Source organism: Saccoglossus kowalevskii, chromosome 18 (genome assembly GCF_978046115.1).
Source record: "Saccoglossus kowalevskii chromosome 18, keSacKowa6.1, whole genome shotgun sequence".
NCBI classification, from domain to species: domain Eukaryota; kingdom Metazoa; phylum Hemichordata; class Enteropneusta; family Harrimaniidae; genus Saccoglossus; species Saccoglossus kowalevskii.
The window spans coordinates 10,664,533-10,683,989 of NC_140658.1; the positions used below are offsets into that span (position 1 = coordinate 10,664,533).

The 19,457-nt window shown below is 35.3% G+C and overlaps 1 protein-coding gene across 1 annotated transcript in view; it reads left to right on the plus strand.

Moving 5' to 3' along the window:
• Positions 1–19,457, plus strand: part of LOC102803685 (centrosome and spindle pole-associated protein 1-like) — a 58,943-nt gene that overhangs the window by 20,869 nt on the left and 18,617 nt on the right. Inside the window, exons 18-37 of the mRNA XM_085493220.1 lie at positions 1,128–1,185; positions 1,558–1,685; positions 2,536–2,636; positions 3,606–3,668; positions 4,090–4,125; positions 4,499–4,525; positions 5,086–5,115; positions 5,600–5,641; positions 6,434–6,586; positions 7,736–7,901; positions 8,492–8,603; positions 8,731–8,878; positions 9,111–9,212; positions 13,303–13,359; positions 14,901–15,031; positions 16,161–16,310; positions 16,748–16,891; positions 17,510–17,557; positions 17,796–17,834; positions 18,879–18,911. Coding sequence (XP_085349346.1) covers positions 1,128–1,185; positions 1,558–1,685; positions 2,536–2,636; positions 3,606–3,668; positions 4,090–4,125; positions 4,499–4,525; positions 5,086–5,115; positions 5,600–5,641; positions 6,434–6,586; positions 7,736–7,901; positions 8,492–8,603; positions 8,731–8,878; positions 9,111–9,212; positions 13,303–13,359; positions 14,901–15,031; positions 16,161–16,310; positions 16,748–16,891; positions 17,510–17,557; positions 17,796–17,834; positions 18,879–18,911 — 1,768 coding nt within the window. The remainder of the gene's footprint in view (positions 1–1,127; positions 1,186–1,557; positions 1,686–2,535; positions 2,637–3,605; positions 3,669–4,089; positions 4,126–4,498; positions 4,526–5,085; positions 5,116–5,599; positions 5,642–6,433; positions 6,587–7,735; positions 7,902–8,491; positions 8,604–8,730; positions 8,879–9,110; positions 9,213–13,302; positions 13,360–14,900; positions 15,032–16,160; positions 16,311–16,747; positions 16,892–17,509; positions 17,558–17,795; positions 17,835–18,878; positions 18,912–19,457) is intronic.

The following is a 19,457-nucleotide window of genomic DNA, read 5'->3' on the forward strand; positions in this document are numbered from 1 at the left end:
AAGCCAAACAGACATATTAGCACATGTCTGTATTTACAAAATTATGTTGCACTGTGGTCAACCAAAAGAATGGTCCTCCATAACACTGCACTGGATTTATCACCATCTAAAGCATTTCAAACATTTTGTTGTGAAAATTGACTCTTTACATATTTGAACTGGGATGACTTGACGTTATAGGTCTATAATTTCTTTTCCTAAACTACGGTGCACTATAGCACATGCATTTATAATGCAAATACATGCTCTTTTGAAAGGCTTGTTCAGCAGTTAAAAATATTAAAAGTTTTCTTTAGTCAATTAAGGTCATACATGTAGACGAAAGCAGTTCTTATCGAAAATTAAAAATTATACGTTGAAAGTTCTTATCCTGAGAGGGGTAATTGTTAAAAAAAAAGCATGTTTCTATTTCTAGAATGACACTACCCGTTCTCTGTAAGCTTTCCAGTTCATATCCCAGTATTGTGGTCTCCTGAGTTTTATTACTTCTAATCATAATCAGTTTCAGAATCATGCGTGGCGTTATGTAAAACACATCGTTACCTCATTTGTACATCTCAGAAATGAAGTCACATGTTGTCTTGTACATGGCAGTAATTTGATGAAAAACAAACATTGTTGACACTCTGTGTTGTGTTTTATGTGTGTCCCATGTGATATATACAACACATATATTTCCGTCCTACGCAAGACATCGAAACGTGACATCATTTGCATAATGTGCATGCTTTTCTGTCTCATTATGTTAATGCATGCTGCATATTTATAAGTGTCACTTAATTCATTTCATTTCAGTATCATTCTGTTATGAGTGGAACATTTGTCATATTGTTTGTTATTCGAATATCAATAACTCAAAGTCAAAACAGTGTGTACTTGTCTATTTCTGTCGTTTTGAAGCCAACAGATATTTGCACAAAAAAACCGGTACCACTAACAAAAAAAAAAGAGAATCATGCTAGATTCTGTTAGAGGGCAGTAAGACTGTTAGAGAGTGGTATGACTGCAAGAGGATATGACTTTAAATTCATAATGCCGTAATCTCCAAAACATATGCTACGACTTGAAAACTATCTGCAACATTAATTGTTCCTGTACTAAATTATTTGGTAATGTCTTTTATTCAGGGAAAGAAATGCTGAATTGTCAGTGAATGCATCGGGTGAAAGAGACCCAGAAAAGTTTGTGAGTATATGTATGATTATTATTCAAAGCCAATCTTGATATCTTTCTTTGCTGTAATTGATTGTATGTCTAGAGCGGATGTATGTCTCGTCATTGTCGTCAGGACATCAAAATCTAGCAATGTGGGCAAATCCTATCCTTTTTCTTTTGTTTCAAATCTAACAAAAAATAATCACGGAAAATATTGCCACCAACATTTCTGGTGTAATCCAAAACTACACTGTATGCAGCACTCAATTATTGTTCTACTCTCTCCCATTGTCACGCCACTGTTCTGATTTCCATGGTGACATAGGCGAAATAAAAAAAAATGGCAGTTATGTACTTGTCTCTCCAGATCTTGTTGACCATTCAGTTTCTTGTCTTTTCTAGGCTGATCGTTTAAAGAATCTTCCTCCACAAGAAAGTAAACCTCGCTTTGACCCAATTAATCATGCAGCTGTGCAGGAGAAACCAAACTATGCCAGAGCACAACCAAGAACATCGTCACTTCTTGAACAGTGAGTATACATTCATATCATTTATTTTCTAATCAAGTGTGAGTTCAGTATGTGTATTTGTCATTTGCATATCCAGTATTTCTCAGCATAGCTGGTAAGAATGTATGTCTCATTTGCATATCCAGTATTTCTCAGCATAGCTGGTAAGAATGTATGTCTCATTTGCATATCCAGTATTTCTCAGCATAGCCGGTAAGAATGTATGTCTCATTTGCATATCCAGTATTTCTCAGCATAGCTGGTAAGAATGTATGTCTCATTTGCATATCCAATATTTCTCAGCATAGCTGGTAAGAATGTATGTCTCATTTGCATATCTAGTAGCTGTGCTTGGCTTCATACAGGAGGAGGGGAGGGGAGGGGAGGGGGTCGACTGTTAATACACTTGCTGATTACGACAGATGTTACATCTATGCAGTTTTGTACCAAACATATCAGTTTTGTGATTTTTGGCATTCAGGTTAACTTTGCAAGTTTATGAAATGATTGTAAAATATAGAAAACATACACACACATAATGGAAGAAGACCAAATATAATATAAAGCATTTAGTTATCTCCAAGGATGTATCCCATTAAAAGAAAGGGGACATATTCACAGTTTCATTCTAGCAATTTGCAAGCTCAGGAATATTTATTAGATTTCAAATTTACTCATTTGTGAATGAAACAATACATGTACTTTCTTTTGTGTTATTCACTGTGTTTAAATCAGTTCACTATCAACAGAATAAGAGACAATACACCCAGCTGATAATTATGCTGTATGTTCCCTTTTACTTTTTCTGTGTAATTATATTTTTTGCCTCCAGTACATTCAGTTTTCTATGGTTTTCTTTTCTCCAATTCAGACCACTAGATCTTGGGTCGTATCCGACCAGTCAGCTTAATCCTAATGATCCCTATGTGTATTACGGACTGAGAGATCCACTAGATCCAGAAACGGCTAAAAGTAAGTTTGACCTCATTGACTTCATTATAATTTGCATGTTATATAATAGTTGTTTCATCAAAAGTAATTGAGCAGTCGCCACAGTCGTTGCATATGGAATTTGTGAAGTGGATCACATGTGTGTCTGTGAAATACTCCTGCCCTAGCCTGATTGACAATTAATAGTACAATATATTTGACTGGCTAATCTTGACCAATGTCAAGGATTTAAGCCAATGGAAATGCAGGTAAAAATGAAATTTTAGCATGTGCTATGTGACGACTGTGACACTTCAAGCATCACTTTTCTGAGTTTGCATGACGTATAAGATATCATCAATGCATATTTACTGTGTGGTGTTCATTTCTGTATTTATTGCATAGGCTTATGTATTTCCCATTTGTGTCTTTGTTGCATCCATTAATCTGTGTTCCTCACGTCATGTTTCATTTTGTCAATTTCATTCATCACTCCCAAAATCAAGGATGTTGCAGCAATCTTAATCTGTGTCAACACTACGCCATTTCTTCCTGTATATGTCGTCACAATCAGATAAAGCAACATTGTTGATTGTTGATAATGATGGTGCACTAAGTTTTATCTGCATCTGCTTTGCATTGTGATGTTCCGACAACCTTTTATCTACATTTTGTACTGTGTTATTTTACTTTGTACATGTCAGCCCACTCAAATTAAAGCAGTTCTTATGAGTGTCTAAAAGTGTATGTGTTTGTTAACTGTTTGTAATGTATGCTTTTATTGTGGTGTCTCTTCACATCAAAGTAAATATTTTAACAGCACACATAAACTGGTTTATGCATTTTTGTTTTTCTCATTGTCATAGTTATGCATCCTGAACACTATACCGTAATATTAATTACACAATAACTTTTGTATTTGTGAACCAGCACATTCAGAACTCTAGACTAGTGAGTGGAGCTTTCAGAATTTTTCAAAGTGTTGTTTATACTAATCACTTCCTTACTCAGGGTCACTTAATACTGGCAAGACATGGATTGATGAGATGACTCAGTCGCTCAACAGAACATCCGGTAATAATAGACAGTAGCATTCTGTGATAAATAAATATTTATGTTGTCATTGCATTGTGTGAAAATTACATATCCATAAGTATAGGTATGCATGTTCAGTCTTGTGTGTAGTGAAGGTCCTAGTTCTGTGAGATCTCACAAATCAGCTTGAGGTTATATGGTTCATCGTCATGGAAACATGAAATTTAAACATGCTGAATTTTTTAAGGTTCCTCAGTGTTGGTTTGGATTTCTATTTCCGGTTCAGTTCTATTTTATCCATGTTTCATCTGTGTCAAAATGCATGGTGAAAAAAATACATAGAATTGTGTGGATTTTTTTTGTAAATTTGTTTTCTACTAATCTGTTTTTAACATTTTTTTCTGCTGATTGATCTGACATGTTCTAATTATTCTTGTCTTTGTCATGCCACCATTATAAGGAGCACTTCTAAATCCTGAGACGATAACTTTTGGCGGTAATTTACAGTAAAACTTTCTTTTCAAACCAAAATCTGCCAATGTAAAGGCACCTCATTGATTAAATTGTTATACATTGCTAACCTTGGCATAAATATTGATAATAACTGTATACAGTATGGATTACGTAGCTGTCAATGTTTGAACTATCTTCAGAGAACTTACTACATATGTTTTTGAGGGGAATTTGGGAAATATGTCAATGTGTTTTTGTACTGTACACCTGCAGTTGCTGGCGAATTATTGAATCTTCGTGCTGTGAAAGTGTAATCAACTGCTTTTTTAGATAATGTATTCATTAATTTGGATAATTAATTCATTTTCTTACACACATATTCTAATTATGTGACTGGCTTCTTCACATGCATACAGCGAATGTGGAACGAAATAAACTTAGTGGTATGTATCATGGCGTCTCAGTCCATCTATCTATCTGTCTGTCTGTCTATCCATCTATCTATCTGTCTGTCTCTCTGTCTGTCTGTTACAAATGTTCTGTGTTAAAACAGAGGAATTTAATAAATCACCTCTAGAGGGCACTCATTGTATTTGCCAACTTTTGCTTATCCTCACGAGTAGAGCTATGTCACAAAACATTCTATGTTGCTATGGTGCGCACAACTGTACCATGTATTTCTATGGGCTCTGTGCGAGCTGCTGGGGAACACTGGTTGAAGAGCCGGTGAAAAAAGTTGAGGAAACAGCACAAACTCCACTCAAACTCAGGTAATCCTGAGCAACCGAATATATATGTTGCACATATAGGGGTAATGTTGTCACACTGTTCAGTCTCAACAACCATCCCATAGTACCGTTTTCTGAGAGTTTTCAGCCTTTGTTTTCACTTTGATGGTTTCCCGGCAGTGAAAATGCCTAAATGTCTGCCCTTGAGAATAGGAAAGTTAAATTATTCTTTCTAATTCTTTTTTTTTTCTCATTCACATTTTGTACTGCTACAGAATATATGAAGAAATTAGACAAGGAGGATGGTAACGCATTTCTTTGTCCATTGTACATTTCAATTAGTTTCTATAGTTGCAAATGTTTTAGTGAGTCTTGTTTGTGCCTGTTGTTAAACGATAGGTAGTACTAGTATTTGATGATTCTTACCTCTGTAGTGTATTTCCTATTTTCCGTTTTGAATTGCTGTTATCTGCAAGCTGAGAATTGTTTTCTTGTACAATTGTGAATTCTAAATGCCTAATTTGCATGAAAATTATACTGTATATTTAAGTTTGTATTGAGTATACATGTAGAAACACAAGTCATTTCAAGGCCAAATTGATACCTTACAAATAGGGAATAGTTCTTTCTATATAGTTTTCATTTTTTTTTTTCATAAATTTATCTCAAACTTATTCTAGGATCTTTTGTTTTTGTGCCTGTTGTGGACCTTGTTTACTTATATGTAAATTTAATTGTTTCCATTTTCTTATGTCAGTACTAACTCACCATACTTTTCTACATGCTAAGCATTATGGACTCAAAAACTCAAGGAACGAACGAAACCATCCGGTAATTCAGTTCTGTTGTGTCATAGAGGGAAATCTTTTGAAATGTACACCAAATAAACTGTGGAAATTGTTCAGTTTACAGTGGTGTTTGGTTTATTGTGATTTTTATGTTTTTTCCAAATATCAGCAATATGAATGTAGAATGAGGGAATACAAATTTGTTTCAATTGTAAAATTGTGTGTATTTTATAGTTGTGTTGTATTTGTCAGTATTGTTTGGTTTAAATTGCTGATTACCAGCGTAGGCATATTTTACCAGTCTGTGTCCATATTTATACACACACTTTTTCTGTGTAGCATATCATCATAGATAGTTCCTCTTTGTAGCTTTGACATGTACACTGTACATTGCAATCTGTAATGACCAATACGTCGTTCTTTGCAAACATACATCGCGTCATTTTGTCTCCATCATACTTGTGCAACCACATTCATTTTCATGCGTTTATCATTGTAAACTTTTCTATATTCTTGTAATGCATGGTTCGTGCATTGAGTTTGCATACTTGTTTGAATATAACAATAGTATGCTTGTTGCTGAACTTTGAACTCTATATACCTGGTGACTGTAGCATTATGTTACTGGCAGAACATTGTAAATTTTTTCAGCTTCTGAACAGAATTTTTAGTATTATAGAGTAAATACGATACTAGCAAGCCATGCACATGTCCAAATGTAACATTATACTAATGCCCATGACATCTATGGTATCACACGCACTCAGCGTTCAAATGCAGTTTTTATTCACTCGCACTGAGCACCGTTCTGTACGGATCTTACTCTGACCAGCAGATAACAAGTACCCTCCTCCACCCACATGGTTACAAGGTAGCACTGCACCCAATATGCAGCAACTCTTACTGCAGCAACAACAGCAACTCCAAGCACAGCAACAGCTTTTCCAACAAACCAAGCAACTAATGCCCGATGCTGGCAAACTAGGAGGTAGGGGTGGTATATAGGAATTAATTGCATCTTCTGGTAAAATCGACAGTTTCTGATTGGTTAATAAAGTTAATAATTAACTGTTTCATTATGTTGTTTTGCCAAATAATTACAACACTTAAAAACTTGACTGAATACTTTAATTATAATTATTTTTAGTTTTTACTCTTTCAATTGATTTGTTGAACAGTTAATACACTAAACTTATTAATCAGTCAGGGTCTGACATTTCAAGGCTTTTATAGGGTGGCAGGACAGGTTTTATATGCGTAAATTTTGAATCTATTTCTGCATGTGTTGCATGCTGGTGTTATGCTTATGTGTTATCTAATTAAAATTAAAATGCCAGGTGTTAGCAGCTTTTCATAAAAAATATAATTCTTTTCTTCTTAGTTTAATATTTCTAAATAATCCTAAAACATGCTCACTAGCATTGCTTTAATTCTTTAGAGTATTTTCACTGCTTATATTATAAAACAAAACAGTGGAGAACATAGTTGCAACGACAATCCAGGAGATCTATTAGAATCCTGGTTTGTGAAAATGTCAGGATTGAAAAATGCATACTTGTGCAGACAATGTGTACAATATATGTAATAGCAAGGATTTATAAAAAAAAAAAGTTGTGCAATAATTGTGAGTCAAAAATACAATGTGCAAAAATATTGTGTTTTTGTTTGTCTTGCATGTTTACAGAGCATGTTCTTGACTTTCTGAAGACTTTTTCATAAGAACCTCTCCAAGCGTTCTCTGTATTCAGTGATGCAATTCAGTTGACAGATGTGTGAACCTCTCATGGAATGTCATCTTCTTTGCATATTATTTTGCATGGATTTGTTATTACCATACCCTTATCTTATGAATTCTTGGTATTGTGTATTAGAATTCCATTTCACTGTTATATGATATGCTTTAGTATAGTAATCATCATAAATCATCATTTTGGGTTAATCTCCTTTTCAAGTTCAAGTGCTATATTCTGTAATTGTGAAGTGAGCCCCCTCAGTTCAACGCGAGTAATTCCTGTGACTGCTGCCCTCTAGTGATGAAAGAAGAATATTATTTTACTGACGATCTTTCAGTTGCAGCCTCACAATCTGTTGGGCTGACTATTGTATGCTAAAGATGTTGTTCCTATCTCTTTCTTAGGGGGTCCACCTATAGGAATGGCCTATGGTCAGCAGGGTGTTATTCCAGGTACTGTTCCTATGGTACCTGCTGGCTCAGGTATTGTGGGAGGTGTACCAGGTGGGCTATCAGGTGGTCTACCAGGTGGAATCCTCAACCCAAGAGGACCAGAACTAACCAGACAGGAGTAAGTTGTATCTCAGTTGTATTATGATTACCCTGTCTCTGTTGCATAAGTGTCCATCTGTGGCTATAAAGCCCACTACACATGTCTGACAGTGCTGTTGTTTTCAGTCAGTTAATATTGAATTCCCAATCCTCATTTTGATATGATAGACTTTAGATGGCCATTGAAATGTCATTGAGAGCAAAAGAGGCAGAAAGCTTGTTTTTAACCCTAATAGTGTTCCATGCTCTCCTGTCATCGTACATTTGTATTTACCTGGTACTGTTCCAAATGTCATAGTTAGAGGAACCAGAGGAACAGTGGACGTCATGATAAGAGAAAATAAAACACAAAATCTCATGACTTTCTCACTCTCAATGAGATCTTGGCGATCATTGGCATTCTAAGATGTATTTGCATTCAGTTTGTTGCCATAGTAACACTACCAATTATCTAATTACAACATTGGGAATAAGCAACAGAGTTTAAATTAAATGAACTAAACTGATCAGTGATGTCTGTGAAGGTGAAATGCAACATATCATCTGCTAATGTACAAACAGATAAATTCTAGGAAGTAATGTAATAATGTGAATATTTGTTCTTGCCAGCACTGCAATATTACGTGGTGAGAGTGCCATTATTAATTATGTCGGTGATGAGCAGCTTAGCCCTCGCCACCAGCAGGATCCAAAGTCATACCAGCAAGAACTGTTAGAACAGGTAATGCGTCTGTATTTTATTCTATCTATGTGACTTACTTCAAATAATACTCTCCTGTGGCACGTATGTCACTGCTGATGCTGCATCTAGGGAAGTACAAGTTTTCCTCGTTTTTTTTTTGTTACAGATGAGGGAAAGAGAGCTGAAAAGGAAAAAGGAGAAGGAAGAAGAGGATCGATATAATAGAAAACTAGAAGCAGAAGCCAGGTCGTATGATCCATGGGGTAAAGGGGGTGGAGGTGCTCCAATGAAGGATGTGAAAGGAAATATAGTTGGTATGTATAAGTGTCCAGATAAAGAGGGTAATAGGGGGAGGGGGGGGGGTTGTTTAATGTACATGTATACAGGTAAATCTGAAAACACTCTATGGTAGTAAAGTTAGACTTTTACCATCAAGGAAGAGACAGATTTAGTTCTACAGAATGTACTTGCTTTGAGCTTTTGCTTAGAATAATGAATATCATTAAATTAAAACTGAACAGATCTTTGACTGTGTTTTTTTTACAGCTGATCTAAGGCAACTACATAACATTAATGAAGGTGTCAGTGGGAGTGGCACTGGTCAACTCTACTCTGATGTCCCTCTCCCCAATGTATCACCACGACCTTGTAAGTATTCAATAGAAACTCTCTTATATTAATTGCATGCTATGGATACTGTGTATGAATGTCAATGCATGAAAAGTTAGGCATGTGTGGTTGTTTGTTTGGTGTGGATGGAATGTGAAGTTAGGCATGTGTGGTTTCGTTTGGTATGGATATTGAGGATTGTGAAGCTAGGCAAGTGTGGTTGTTCGTTTGGTATGGATATTGAGGAATGTGAAGTGTGGCATGTGTGGTTGTTTGGTATGGATATTGAGGAATGTGAAGTTAGGCATGTGTGGTTGTTTGGTATGGATGTTGAGGAATGTGAAGTTAGGCATGTGTGGTTGTTCGTTTGGTATGGATATTGAGGAATGTGAAATTAGGCATGTGTGGTTGTTTGTTTGGTATGGATGTTGAGGAATGTGAAGTTAGGCATGTGTGGTTGTTCGTTTAGTATGGATATTGAGGAATGTGACGTTAGGCATGCATGGTTGTTTGGTATGGATATTGAGGAATGTGAAGTTAGGCATGTGTGGTTGATCGTTTGGTATGGATATTGAGGAATGTGAAGTTAGGTATGTGTGGTTGTTTGGTATGGATGTTGAGGAATGTGAAGTTAGGTATGTGTGGTTGTTTGGTATGGATATTGAGGAATGTGAAATTAGGCATGTGTGGTTGTTTGGTATGGATATTGAGGAATGTGAAGTTAGGCATGTGTGGTTGTTCGTTTGGTATGGATATTGAGGAATGTGAAGTTAGGTATGTGTGGTTGTTTGGTATGGATGTTGAGGAATGTGAAGTTAGGCATGTGTGGTTGTTCGTTTGGTATGGATATTGAGGAATGTGAAATTAGGCATGTGTGGTTGTTTGTTTGGTATGGATGTTGAGGAATGTGAAGTTAGGCATGTGTGGTTGTTTGGTATGGATATTGAGGAATGTGAAGTTAGGCATGTGTGGTTGATCGTTTAGTATGGATATTGAGGAATGTGAAGTTAGGCATGTGTGGTTGTTCGTTTAGTATGGATATTGAGGAATGTGAAGTTAGGCATGCATAGTTGTTTGGTATGGATATTGAGGAATGTGAAGTTAGGCATGTGTGGTTGATCGTTTGGTATGGATATTGAGGAATGTGAAATTAGGCATGTGTGGTTGTTTGTTTGGTATGGATATTGAGGAATGTGAAGTTAGGCATGTGTGGTTCGTTTGGTATGGATGTTGAGGAATGTGAAGTTAGACATGTGTGGTTGTTCGTTTGGTATGGATATTGAGGAATGTGAAGTTAGGCATGTGTGGTTGTTCGTTTGGTATGGATGTTGAGGAATGTGAAGTTAGACATGTGTGGTTGTTCGTTTGGTATGGATATTGAGGAATGTGAAGTTAGGCATGTATGGTTGTTCGTTTGGTATGGATATTGAGGAATGTGAAGTTAGGCATGTGTGGTTGTTCGTTTAGTATGGATATTGAGGAATGTGAAGTTAGGCATGTGTGGTTGTTCGTTTAGTATGGATATTGAGGAATGTGAAGTTAGGCATGTGTGATTGTTCGTTTGGTATGGATATTGAGGAATGTGAAGTTAGGCATGTGTGGTTGTTTGTTTGGTATGGATATTGAGGAATGTGAAATTAGGTATGTGTGGTTGTTTGTTTGGTATGGATGTTGAGGAATGTGAAGTTAGGCATGTGTGGTTGTTCGTTTGGTATGGATATTGAGGAATGTGAAGTTAGGCATGTGTGGTTGTTCGTTTAGTATGGATATTGAGGAATGTGAAGTTAGGCATGCATGGTTGTTTGTTTGGTATGGATATTGAGGAATGTGAAATTAGGCATGTGTGGTTGTTCGTTTGGTATGGATATTGAGGAATGTGAAGTTAGGCATGTGTGGTTGTTCGTTTAGTATGGATATTGAGGAATGTGAAGTTAGGCATGTGTGGTTGTTCGTTTAGTATGGATATTGAGGAATGTGAAGTTAGGCATGTGTGATTGTTCGTTTGGTATGGATATTGAGGAATGTGAAGTTAGGCATGTGTGGTTGTTTGTTTGGTATGGATATTGAGGAATGTGAAATTAGGTATGTGTGGTTGTTTGTTTGGTATGGATGTTGAGGAATGTGAAGTTAGGCATGTGTGGTTGTTCGTTTGGTATGGATATTGAGGAATGTGAAGTTAGGCATGCATGGTTGTTTGTTTGGTATAGATATTGAGGAATGTGAAATTAGGCATGTGTGGTTGTTCGTTTGGTATGGATATTGAGGAATGTGAAGTTAGGCATGTGTGGTTGTTCGTTTGGTATGGATATTGAGGAATGTGAAGTTAGGCATGTGTGGTTGTTGTTTAGTATGGATATTGAGGAATGTGAAGTTAGGCATGCATGGTTGTTTGTTTGGTATGGATATTGAGGAATGTGAAGTTAGGCATGCATGGTTGTTTGTTTGGTTTGGATTTTGAGGAATGTGAAGTTAGGCATGTGTGATTGTTTGTTTGGTATGGATATTGAGGAATGTGAAGTTAGGCATGTGTGGTTGTTTGTTATGGATCGAACTCCGCACAGTTTGATATGCGTTACTTATCATCACTGCACAAGACAGTTTTGCATAGAACTCATTTGCATATTCGAATGTGTTCAAACTTCAAGACCCCGTCGGTTAACACAGTTACGCTTAAGCCACCGTGTTACTTCAATCACTTTAATAAAACGTTTTACGTCCTAAATCTGAAAGAACTGTTCGGTAAATTAAATTAAAACATACATGTTTTACGCTTGGAAAATGCAGTCCTTTCAAAGTTATCAAGACATGAGATTATACAATAAATTACTAACTTTATAAACTTATTAGAACCTGTGTGTTCTATAACTGTTAGACGCGGAGAATCGAATCCGTTCAAGCTAGAAATAGTATTGAAATATTCACCAGAAAACAAAACGAACGGGGTTGTTAAGAAATTCCATCAAGTAAAATTAGTGTTTAATATTTCTTTGCCCATCTTATGTACATAAACAGAACGCTGTTTTCCCTAGTTTTAGTTTATCACGCGCACCATTTCACTACAATAACATTACCTTGCAAAACATAGTCCGTGATAAAATGGTTCGTATTTACGTTTTTACTGAAGTCTGACATTAATAAATAGTTCGGATGTCACATACGTTTTTTCACACTTTTTGTAGTTCGGTTTCGAATGAAACACCCGCGGAAAAATGGCCGTGCGTAGTGAGGTGATTGACCACAAAATTGAAGGCTGCCTGAAGGCTGCAGAGGCACTATTGCGTAAAGCGCAAAGGCATCTGGGAAGAAGATTGGTTATGGATATTGAGGAATGTGAAATTAGGCTTGTGTGGTTGTTTGTTTGGTATGGATGTTGAGGAATGTGAAGTTAGACATGTGTGGTTGTTTGTTTGTTATGGATATTGAGGAATGTGAAGTTAGGCATGTGTGGTTGTTCGTTTGTTATGAATACTAGTATTGAGGAATGTGAAGTTAGGTATGTGTGGTTGTTCGTTTGGTATGGATATTGAGAAATGTGATCAATAGTGATATTCAAAAGTTACGTGTTAACCACAGAAAGAGACATGCCTGAATTCATGAACACATTCTAGTCATATTTACTAATTTACTATTTACTGTCTTAAAAGCGTATCTCCAGTAAAGATGCCTGTGCATGTACAAGTAGTTAAGTTAGCATGGGATAGTTGTATCATGTGGAAAGGACTTCACATAGCTTTATCATGAAACATACAAATAGCCTTTTGTTAGAAGTGCCCATCTAATTGAAGCGACCCCCAAACTGAATCACCTTATTTGGAAAATCTGCCAATTATTTTGAATGGTTATTTGCATGTTTTAATTATTAACAGCCCCTTAATATGAATATATCGGTAGTTAAGTTGGACTTTGCTAGTAGTGTGTGCAAGGTTTGTGTCGGAACCAAGCAATGTAAACGTATTCTTACTTGGAGTGAAATGATTCCAATGAAGAAGAAAAGAACATCCACCTTCGTTCGCCCTCCCCCCACCCTTGCTTGGGTTTATTAATTATCTGTCCGCTTCACTCATTGATCATTCATCCAAACCATACATGTCTCACATCCATCATATGCATGCCATTTGTTATTATAAAGCTTACAATCCAGGCATTAACGGGCAATCTGAACAACCACCAACACTAGAGCTTTCAGGTAACTATGGTAACAATGGTAAGGTGCACTTACCCACCCAAATTCTTTGTTTAAATATTTTTTTTTGTCATTTGTTATTAATTATTGTTTGGCTTTCATTTGAATTGATGTCTCTGGAAAAATTGAAAAAAAAAATCTCATTGCCGTCTTTTCAAAAGAATGAAAAAAAACATGGATATCATGATATTGAAAATCCTGTAAACTGAAACCTTGTCATATCAATTGGTTGGAGACAGCAATATTCAGCAGCCATTTTTTCAGGAATGTATAGTCAAGATTTAGATTTTTAGTTCAAAATCAATTTTGAAGCTAGGCAGCATCAGCTTCTGCCCTGCGCCATTGTTCTTTTACCAGTGTATGTTCCTATAAAAATCATACTGGCAAGTTTTATATGGAAGATTATCCACACTGCACTTTAGCCTCATTTTAGCCACCTACTATGTGTAGATACTCGTATCAAATCAATTTCCGTTTTTCAACTAGGCCCCTTTCTTCTCTCGAATAATAACATCAGTCACAGCTTTTTTTTTTTTTTGACAGAATTTAAAAAAATAATGAAAGCATAAATAGTTTTGGTAAAAAATACTAAATATTTTATGACAATTTACAAATAAGAATAAAAAGCCACCTGTGTGGTATTATTTAAAAAAAGAAATAAACCCAAACAATTTTGTTTTGCTCTACAAGTACAAAAATGTATATCAATGTTTGACGTAGCTTCCAAGTCGGATTTCCAATATGCACTGATATAATGCAGTTTTGAATTCTTTTGTTTTAACAGTCAGAGCAAATTAATTATTTTGGTATCTTACAGAGACATCAGACAATAAAACAAGTTTGTTTTTTTATAAATTATTAAGAATTTGGGTGTAAATTAAAGCTTGCATATTAATGTTCATTTCGCTTTTTTGTTTAACATTTGCTATCTCTTTCCTTGTCTCTCTAACTAACAGCATGTGGTATCTTGTAATATTTTAAACTATTATTAGGTGGCGTAAGTTAAAATGTTTGTGTTTATATTATATTATAAAAAAAAAAAATATTAAATCAAGGTACGATTGATATAACCAGTTGTTGTATTTTTGTTTCTTTATACTGTAAATTTATCGTTTGTTTTTGCTGGTACACGATTTGTAAGCTTTCACCCCCTGGACATGTATTTTGGTATCACCCAAATCCTTGCTTTGGATTATTCCATTATACACAAAAAGGGGTGAACAAGTAAATAAAAAAAATGCTTTTTAATATTATTATATGTTTAAATGTTAATTATTAATTTGTAATATAATATGATATTGTCATCTTTTTAGTGTCTTGTGTTATCATAGGTATTACGGTATCTAAAACTCCAACTGAATTCTTCTTCACAAAGAAAGGTCCTACATATATACATGTACTCGCAGGTTCATGTTATTAACTGCATCTTGGTTGTGTTTAAGCAAAAAGCAAAAAGTTGTCGCACAATAACTGTTACAACACATAATTGTAATGAATAGAGCTGTGATTTCAACGCTCATTTTATATCATTCTCTGTTACATAGCTGCGTTTGCTGATGCATCAAAGCCAACGTTTGCAAGAGGAAATGTCTGGAATCTTGAGAATGAAGACCCGAATAAGATTGCTCAAGGTAAAACTGCTCAAGACTCGTACAAAGACTATTTACAGCAGCAGGTATGAATATACTTTTTGTCCATTTCCTTGCAAAATGTTACATTTCCTTGCAAAACGTTACATTTCCTTGCAAAACGCTACATTTCCTTGCAAAACGTTACATTTCCTTGCAAAACGTTACATTTCCTTGCAAAACGTTACATTTCCTTGCAAAACGTTACATTTCCTTGCAAAACGCTACATTTCCTTGCAAAACGTTACATTTCCTTGCAAAACGTTACATTTCCTTGCAAAACGTTACATTTCCTTGCAAAACGTTACATTACCTTGCAAAACGTTACATTACCTTGCAAAACGTTACATTTCCTTGCAAAACGTTACATTTCCTTGCAAAACGTTACATTTCCTTGCAAAATGTTACATTTCTTTGTAAAACGTTACATTACCTTGCAAAACGTTACATTACCTTGCAAAACGTTACATTTCCTTGCAAAACGTTACATTTCCTGATTACTGTTGAGGTAGATAATAGATATTCAAACTAAGGGTGTTTTTTTCAAAAGTTTTACATTGTACATACCAATAATTGATTTGACACAAATCATAATCTTTCCATCCAGTTAAGGTTACTTTTTTGGAGAAAAACTGCCTGAAAAAATGCAAAACATGTTAAATGTTACAGTTTTACTAGTATTTCAGAAAAACTGAATAATATTCATCAAAACCTCTTTCCTAAATTTCATAATTATCTATCTCACAACTACATTATAAATTTATCACCATATGTTACCACACAAAATGTTTAGATACGGCGAAAAGTTTTTACCATAGAAACCAATAGTTCCTACAATTAGCTAAAAAAATCCCAATTTTCCTGGAGGTTTATGAAAAGTATTTTACTGATCTGATATTTTTATCTGAGTTTTGTGAGCAATATCATAACATGAAACCATATTGCAAAAGTCTATGAAAACAGTTTTAATGAAACAAATCACAGTCTACTGGATTTCACACATCAACAAAACCTAGAATCTATGCAGCATTCCACTCTCTACATGCCACTCCATTCATGCCTAGCTACAATGATAGTAATATCATAATGAAATATAGGATACCACCATAGAGGACAAAATAAATTAATCTTAATTCACAAGTGATTTCCTTTTCTATTTTTTAAACTTGTTTCAAGGTTGACGAAAAGAGGAGACGAGACGCCGAAGAGAAGGAGAAAATTCGGCTGGAAGAAGAGCGAGAAGAGAAGCGCCTACAAGCTGAAAGAGAGAAGATGCAGAAGGAGTTTGAGGAGGAGCAAGAACGACAGAGAAGGAAAGAGGAAGAGGTACGTAAGATTATGAGCGAAGTCTATCTAAGCATACCATGTTGTACCATATGTATTGAATTGTTTAATTAAAAAAATTGAAATTATTTATTGTTGAAAATATTCCATAAAAAAGAAATTACCGGTAATGACAACAGGAAAATGCACCCTTTTTTTTTTTGCAATAATTTTTTAACAATCTCTGGTGTTTATTTTTAAATTTGTTCATTTCATGATGATATCTTTAATTCTGAAATATCTTATTCTACTTCTTGTTGAAAATCCCATTGCTTAGATACTATACATACATGTATAGGTACCTCAGGCGAACCTCTCTCAGATTTGTTCATTTTCTAATGATATCTTCAATTCTCTAATTGAAATGTACGTTGCTAACAGCGGAGCTATCTAATTTTCATGGTGTTAATTTGCATTAATTTATTTATTTCATTTTACAGGCTCGTCTTAGAAACGAGCAGCTAATCTTGGCTGCTGAGGATAAAAGGAAAGAAATAGAGAGACAGAGACGAGAAGAGGAAAATCGGCGACTAGAAGAAATGAGAAGGAATGAGGATGAAGAGAGGCAGAAAAAGTATGCAGAGGTGAGAAGTCATGAAAAAATTAGCTTTTCTTACATAATTATAGTGAAATACCATCTATACTAAGATCTTCAGCTGTTTTTGGTTCATTCGTATTCATTCACAGAATTAATCAATAATTTTCTATCTGGTTCATTTTGTATCAAGTCACAGATGTTTCAATAATTGTTTCCAAACAGTGTTGTGTCATGTCCAAACTGAATAATGTTATGACATTTTATGACTGTAGCTAAGTAGTGCAAACGTAGTTAAAGCGAGAGGGTTGTCACCTGCGCACATGCATGAATTGAGTCCCAAGCGACGATAACAACACATGCTAAAATGCAACGGCTCATGGGTACTCACTTGTTAGTAAACAATGACATGCTATGGCCATCTGATGCATGCGTAGGTGATGACACCCCTGCTTTAAAACATCAAACTTTTGACAAAATTCTAATAAAGACAGATGAACCACTTGTTACCACTGTAATACATTTTATTATTCAATTCCTATAATATTAGTGTTATGTGGTCATAGTTTTCCATAGTTCGTATTGAAGAAATTGTCAAATATAGGAACCAAATTTGTTTTTTTGTCATTTGTTTGAATATCTACCCCTTTTTCACTTTTCTTTGCAGAATGCAGCCAGGGTAGCTTCCCCACCAATCCCGACCCTGCGCAATAAGGTATAAAAAATGCAATTCTTTTTTTAACAATGTTTCATGACTAAATGCTATTAAATGTTATCGATCAACAAATTTTATAAATGCAACTGTAACCAATGCACTATGCATGAAAGATGTGCCCCCTATCATAAAACCAGCTAGTTCTCTTGTTTTTACCCATCACATTTGTGTTTCCCCATTGCATGATCCAACCCAATCCACCCAGTCCTATCACCCATTTTTCTCTCCTTCCTAAAAGGCTGAAGAGTTTGACGAAATACCTGTGCATGTCGATAAGGTAGGTTCCGAATCCCAACTTTCCAAACCTTGTTCATTTATATTCTATAAATACCCTGTGTGCATGTGTACTGGTGTGTATTTATGAAATTTCATCAAACAGAATTACAAATTACAGGGCAATATACAGTAACAAAATTATCAGAAACTTGCTGGTGAGATGTGGTGTAAAGCATGGTTATACGACAACGCGTACCGATATAGTCAAACCAGAAACAATATTAACACATATTTAAACAGAATTCGCCAAGAATAGAAAAAAAAGACTATGTTCCCATGATAATTTTTGAATTTTAAATCTAATAAGTACAGCCCTGAAACATTTTCTAATTCAAAATGGCCACAAGATTAGGGATTGTAGGCATGGAAACAAACTTAAGGAGCTATTTTTTTTTTGCTTGTTGTAATATAACCAAATATGCAATGTAGTGAATCAACCACACAAGACTCACTTCCACCAAACCACTCTAGACAGGTAGCATTTGAAATGGGACTATCCAAACCTGCCACTATGGACAGGTGGTAACACACTGTACCATACAAAAACTTAAATGAATGAGTTGATGTTGTGATAAAACATTTCTATAACAGCAAAAGTTTTGTTTTTTAAATGTTTATGCACTGATCAGTGATGTTCTACATGTACTGTAAAATCTGTATTAGAAGCTGCGGCTTCTATTAAAATAGTACAATACAGCACAGGGGATGAATTTAGGGATGCGGCTTCTAATACAGATTTTACGGTACTTCTCACTAATATAAATATTTTTTTTTAAATCAATATGAGAGCATTATTGTACTTATGCAAGTTCAGTGACTTCTTGAATGTACGCAGATTAAAGCACCACAACTGTTGCACTCTGTTTCGATACATGGGTCCCATGTTACGTATACAACGCATGTAAAATACATTGTCTATTCACATGAAATTCAAAGCATAATTTCTGTGGTGCCTTAAAATCAATACTTAAATCCTTCCAACTTATTGTCTTTTTCACCACTAACTCTTAACACCATGATCTATTTCTTTGTGCTGCTACCGTAGAGTGTGACTCCCGAGACAGTGTATAACCCAAGGGTAAGACAGCTCTGTTCTAATATACATGTACTGTACTTCCTACACTTTCAGTTGTCACCTCAAAGTTACTGACTGCTTTGCTATGCACGTCTTAGGATTGTTAAGTGATTAGAACTGTTTAGATCAAACCATTTTTATGGCAGTGTGCTGTTTGGATGAATTTACTTGCATTATGCCATGCACTACGCTCACATTGGTGACTGTGTCCTGATTCAGTGGGTGTGTCAGTACATACATTTTGTTTAATTTGTTTGGACAACTTTGCCATTTGTGATGTCCCAATGTACGTAGAAAGGATATTGCGTCTTCTATTGAGTCTCCAGACTTGCATAACAAACCAGTCAGCAACTTAGCTGGCATTGTTGCCACTTTTGTTGTCAAAAACAATATGGCGATGACAGAAATTATTTCTAAATATTCAGTCCGTTCTTCATAATGCCCTGCCTGATCATTTTGGTCAAATTCCATCCAATCCACTAATTCAGTGATATGGAAAATTCTCATCCTCTTGCTTAGCATTTGTCATCCTTTCTATTCGGCTTTTTG